General features: G+C 57.1%; 1 protein-coding gene across 5 annotated transcripts in view; it reads left to right on the plus strand.

Moving 5' to 3' along the window:
- The window catches only part of LINGO3 (leucine rich repeat and Ig domain containing 3), a 41,226-nt gene extending 35,609 nt beyond the window's left edge, over positions 1-5,617 (plus strand). For 4 of the 5 annotated variants that reach the window (XM_054049969.1, XM_054049968.1, XM_054049970.1 and 1 more), the window contains one exon: positions 2,758-5,617. In XM_054049969.1, coding sequence (XP_053905944.1) covers positions 2,792-4,609 — 1,818 coding nt within the window. In that variant the 5' untranslated portion in view covers positions 2,758-2,791 and the 3' untranslated portion in view covers positions 4,610-5,617. Of the gene's footprint in view, positions 1-1,722; positions 1,871-2,757 lie in introns of those variants that run through there. The other variant, XM_054049971.1, reaches the window with a different exon arrangement.
- The last annotated feature ends 383 nt before the right edge of the window (positions 5,618-6,000 follow it).

The raw sequence follows: 6,000 nt of genomic DNA on the forward strand, positions 1-6,000 counted from the left end.
ATGCTCGTTTATTTAGCGTAGAGATATTAAATAAAACCAGGAAGTGTCACAATAAATCACAGAATCACCAGGTTGGAAAGGACCCATTGGATCATCGAGTCCAACCATTCCTAACACTCCCTAAACCATGTCCCTCAGCACTTCATCCACACGTTCCTTAAACACCTCCAGGGAAGGCGACTCGACCCCCTCCCTGGGCAGCTGTTCCAGTGCCAATGACTCTTACTGTGAAGAGTTTTTTTCTGATATCCAACCTGACCCTCCCCTGACACAGCTTGAGGCCATTCCCTCTTGTCCTGTCCCCTGTCCCTTGGGAGAAGAGCCCAGCTCCCTCCTCTCCACAACCTCCTTTCAGGCAGTTGTAGAGAGCAATAAGGTCTCCCCTCAGCCTCCTCTTCTCCAGGCTGAACACCCCCAGCTCTCTCAGCCGCTCCTCGTCAGACGTTCTCCAGCCCCTCACCAGCTTCATTGCTCTCCTCTGGACACACTCCAGAGCCTCAACATCCTTCTTGTGGTGAGGGGTCCAGAACTGAACACAGTATTCGAGGTGCGGTCTCACCAGTGCTGAGTACAGAGGGAGAATCCCCTCCCTGGCCCTGCTGGTGACCCCATTTCTGATCCAAGCCAAGATGCCATTGGCCTTCTTGGCCACCTGGGCCACTGCTGGGTCATGGTCAGATCGGGAGGGATTTTTTTCCTGTGGGTTTGCACTTGTGCTTGGACACATCTTTCCCATCCAGTCCCGTGGTGGAGCAGGAGCAGAGTCTTTTGAACCAGTGGGACCAAATAAAGTTGTCCCTACCTCACCTTAGAGCCAGCTCGGGTTCCCGAGGCCACCAGCCAGGCAGTGCTGAGCACAAAATGCCTCTTGGCAGAGCTGTGAGAAGCCTCCTGGAAGGCAGAGGCTGCCAAGCAGCTGCAGCTGCATCCCTGCTCCCGTGCCCAGGTGGCTTTGGGGGACCCCTGGTTGCTGGACACAGGGATCTGGGTGTAAAGGGTGAAGCCTGAGTGCTGGAAAGAGGGGATGAAGGGATTGGGATGCTCGGGTCGAGTCGCCTTCCCTGGAGGTGTTTAAGGAACGGGTGGATGAAGTGCTGAGGGACATGGTTTAGGGAGTGTTAGGAATGGTTGGACTCCATGATCCAATGGGTCCTTTCCAACCTGGTGATTCTGTGATTAGGGTGGGCTTTCAGGGACAGGGATGAGGACCCAGCTCAGGAGAAGCTGAGCTGCTTTGGGTCCCATCAGTCATCTCGTTTGGGATGGTTTCTCTTCGGGTCTGTGGGGCTGAGACCTGCCCCGCTCGCTCCACCTCCACAGGGGTGGCTGGAGGGGCTTGTTCTGATCTTGACACCCCAAAATCGCCCACGTTCCCTCACTGAGCCCAGAAACAACCGCAGTGCCCCAACAGAGCAGCTCTGCCACTTTAATTAGGTTAATTGCAGTGTTTCGTTAAGGAAAGGTGGCTGAGGGTTTGCCCGGGCACTGGGAGGTGCGTTTCCAGGCGTGGGGGCACCTGATGGATTTGGGGTACAGAAGGACACATGGAGCAGGGAGAGAGGAGCAGAGAAAAGGGAAAGCGGTGGGGAGGTGCTAATCCCTGGAAAGGAGGGCAGCCGGGGCACCGTGCCGCGTGAGGTCGGTGTTAATCCCTCATCTTGCGAAGATTGTGCCGGCGGCCGCCCTAATCTCCTCTCCAAGAGGAGAGGGATGGGAGAATCGGCTCCGTGTGGCACTGAGCATCCCCATCCCGCAGGACCTCGCTGAGCGTGGGGCCTGGGAAGGATTCGTGCCACTGGATGAGACCACGCTGCAGCTGCACTAGGAGTAGAGAGGATGCAGTGTCCCACCTGTGTCATGAGTTTGCAAGGTATCTGCCTGCAGCTCTTTGCTCCTACACCGCCCTGGGGGTTCTGGGGCTTATCCTGGGATGTTTGTGCCCTCAATCCCCTGAGCCTGTACATGCACCATCAGCAACACAGAGTGGGTGTGGGCTGGAGGCAGAGCAGAGGCTCAGATGTGGGTCTGCAACCATGCCTCCTCTTACCAATCTCTCCCCCTGCCTCAGTTTCCCTGCTCTTCTAACAGCCTGTGCAGACAGTGAGTCTTTTTTACCCCTACTTTGCATAGGGCACAGTCACCGGGTCACTTAGCTGCCCAGGAAGAGTCAGTGGGGTTCCCCAGGGGCTTTTGAACCTTATCAGGGCCACGGAGATGATCCGAGGGCTGGAGAACCTCCCGTATGAGGTCAGGCTGAGAGAGTTGGGGTTGTTCAGCCTGGAGAAGAAAAGGCTCCAGGGAGACCTTAGAGCAGCTTCCAGTGCCTGAAGGGGCTCCAGGAAAGCTGAGGAGGGGCTCTGGATCAGGGAGGGCAGGGATAGGATGAGGGGGAAGGGTTTTCAGCTGAAAGAGGGGAGATTGAGATGAGATCTTAGAGAGAAATGTTCTCCTGTGAGGGTGGGGAGGCCCTGGAACAGGTTGCCCAGAGCTGCCCCATCCCTGGAGGTGTTCCAGGCCAGGTTGGATGGGGCTTGGAGCCCCTGATCCAGTGGGAGGTGTCCCTGCCCATGGCAGGGGTTGGAACTGGATGGGCTTTGAGGTTCCTTCCAACCCAAACCACTCTATAATTCTGTGATGAGGGCCATGGTTTGTAAAACGTTTTCCAGTCGCAGAAGATGGAAGGGGGATCTGGGGATGAGTAGGACTTTGTTAGCTCCTCTGGGCTCACCACTGACTCTGCATCTCTCTCCGTTCCAGACGCATGGGAGAATGGTAGCGAGCCCATAAGACCATGCTCTACAAAATGACATGTTGGCTCCTGGTGCTGGTCCTCCACCTGGTCCTTCTGAGCCCTCTGCGGGTGGCAGCCTGCCCTGCCCGCTGCGAGTGTGCCCCGCAGATCAAGTCAGTGGTGTGTCACCGCAAGAGGCTCACCTCCATCCCTGAGGGCATCCCCACCGAGACCAAGATCCTGGATCTCAACAAGAACCGCATCCGCTGCCTGAACCCGGGTGACCTCTCCCCTTACCCACTGCTGGAAGAGCTGGATTTCAGCGAGAACATCATCTCCAATGTGGAGCCGGGCGCCTTCAGCAACCTGTTCAACCTGCAGACCTTACGGCTCCGGGGGAACCAGCTCAAGCTCATCCCTCCAGGGGTCTTCACCAAGCTGACCAACCTCACCCTCCTGGACATTAGCGAGAACAAACTCGTCATCCTGCTGGACTACATGTTCCAGGACCTGCGCAACCTGAAGAGCCTGGAGGTGGGTGATAACGACTTGGTGTACATCTCCCAACGCGCCTTCTCGGGACTGCTCGGCTTGGAGCAGCTGACCATCGAGAAGTGCAACCTGACCTCCATCTCGGCCGAATCACTCTCCTACCTCCAGAACCTGGAGGTGCTGCGGCTCCGGCACCTCAGCATCTCCGCGCTGGAGGACCAAAACTTCAAGAAGCTCTACAACCTCCTGCAACTGGAGATTGACAACTGGCCACTGCTGGAAGACGTCTCCCCCACCAGCTTCCAGGGCCTGAACCTCACCTCACTCTCCATCACCTACACCAACATCACAGCTGTGCCCACCGCTGCCTTGAGGAACTTGGTGTATCTCCGGTACCTGAACCTGTCCTACAACCCCATTAGCACTGTGCTGAAGGGCTCCTTTAAAGACCTCATCCGGCTCCAAGAGCTCCACATCGTGGGCGCTCTCTTGGTAACTGTGGAGCCTCAGGCTTTCTCCGGCCTGAGACAAATCCGGCTGCTCAACCTCTCCAGCAACTTTCTCTCCACACTGGAGGAGAGCACCTTCCACTCCGTCAACACACTGGAGACGCTGCGGGTGGACAGGAACCCCCTGGCCTGTGATTGCCGCCTCCTCTGGATCCTGCAGCGACGGAAGACGCTCAACTTCGATGGGCAGCAGCCCATGTGCTCCTCACCGCCCGAAATCCAGGGCAATGCTCTGCGGGACTTCCCGGACTCTGTGCTCTTCGAGTATTTCACCTGCCAGAAGCCCAAGATAAGGGATCGGAAATTGCAGCACGTGACGGCCCGGGAAGGGCAGTCCGTGTCCTTTCTTTGCCGGGCAGATGGGGAACCAGATCCCTCCATCTCCTGGGTGTCCCCTCAACATCGCATGATCACCACCCGCAGCACAGGGCGGGCGACCGTGCTGCCTGGGGGCACCTTGGAGATCCGCTTTGCCCAGGTGCAGGACAGCGGCACCTACATCTGCATCGCCAGCAACGCCGGGGGCAACGACACCTACTTTGCCACCCTAACAGTCAAGGGGCACCCAACCGATGGCTCCCACTACGCCAACCGGACTTTGTACCTCAATGAGTTCAACGACACCTCCCACAATGACACTCAAGTCTTCTTGAAGTTTACTTTGGACCTCAAGACCATCCTGGTCTCCACGGCCATGGGCTGCATCACCTTCCTGGGCGTGGTGCTCTTCTGCTTCCTCCTCCTCTTCGTTTGGAGCCGGGGCCGGGGGCAGCACAAGAACAATTTCTCGGTGGAGTACTCCTTCCGCAAGGTGGATGGTCCCACCACCACCACCGGCCAAGGAGGAGCTAGAAAGTTCAACATGAAGATGATCTAAGCCTCTCCCAGAGGAGAACCATTGTCTGCTGCCCAGCCCTGGGTGGGCTGGGGTGGGTGTGGGAGCACCGGTGATATCCTGGAGCTGGTGGTGGCACCTCACTGCGCTGGGACACAGCCGGAGACATTCTGGAGGACCGTATGGACCTCAGGGTTTGGAAGCGATGACCCCAGCTGTCCCAGCCTTGTGGTGAGCCCTTGGGGCTCCATGGCTCAGGAGCTCTCCTAGCTCCAGGGGCTCCCAATGTAGCCAACATTTTTGCTACCAACTATGCATTTCTCTACCCAAGAGATCAGCAGCGTTTGGGCCTGGGAAAAAAACTGCTTCCTTCTTTTCTCCCTCCTTTTTTCCCTTTTTTTTTTAAGAGACTCTCCAGAAAACTTGCCCGGTGGTTGTTTCCGGTTCTTCTCTTTTTCTCCTTGTTGGGGTTTTATTTTTGTTGGTCCGATGATTTTTCTTTTTAAGGGATTTCCAAGAATAAAGTCTTCCGGGGCGATGCGGGACTTGGGCGCTGGGGGAAGCTGTGCCGAGCTTGACCTCTCTCCCAACCCCTCAGCAAAACCGGACCCTCCGCAGGGTACGGCCGCGCCTGGAGAGCTTCTCATCGGTGGCTTTAAGAGGCACCATCTGCAAACGTGGGTGTATAGGGTTCCTCCTGCACAAGCAATAATAACCCACTCAAGGCCAGGCTGGGAGGAGGTGTCAGCAAGGAAAAAAAGGGGTTAAAAAAGGCAAAATGAGGCCAAAATCAGGAGCATGTCTTTGCATGCGCCCCAGCTGCTGGCGCAGGGTTGGAGGGATGGATACTCAGGATGCGGATGGGGCAAAAGGTGTTTTTGGGGCTGTTTTTCTTGGCTTGCAAAACCAAAGTCTACGGAAGAGCGAGAGCCGGCTCGTCCTGCGCGGGTTGGCCATGCAGCCCAGGAAAGAAGAGGAGAGAAAGGCTTGGGACAAGCAGCTTGGGAACCAACGGCTAAAGCAAGCACTGGGAAAAGGTCCCGGTTGGCACATCCATTGCATCCACCTGGATCCTGCCCCTCTCCAGTGCTGGGGACCATGGGTCAGGGTCGCTGCGCTCCCTGCTGCCGCGGGGACGGTCCCTGGCTTCCCCTCCCAGCCCTGGCCAAAGCACCGTTGCCTTCGGCTCAGGGCATAGGGTTTTTGGTGGGAGAGAAGAAGCAGAGCTGGCACGGCTGGAAGGGAAAAGCCTGGATGAGACCTAGACAGGGCGGGGAGCCCATTGCTTCCTCCTCATCCCATTCTATGCACCCTGGAGGATGCTGCAGGTCCCACTTCTGTCTCCATTTCTACAGGCACATGGGTGTCGGGTGCCCCTTCCAGCTCCCAGTTCACCCCCTGCACCCCATCCTGCTTTCTCCATCCTTCTCTCG

Source organism: Cuculus canorus, chromosome 27 (genome assembly GCF_017976375.1).
Source record: "Cuculus canorus isolate bCucCan1 chromosome 27, bCucCan1.pri, whole genome shotgun sequence".
Taxonomy (NCBI): domain Eukaryota; kingdom Metazoa; phylum Chordata; class Aves; order Cuculiformes; family Cuculidae; genus Cuculus; species Cuculus canorus.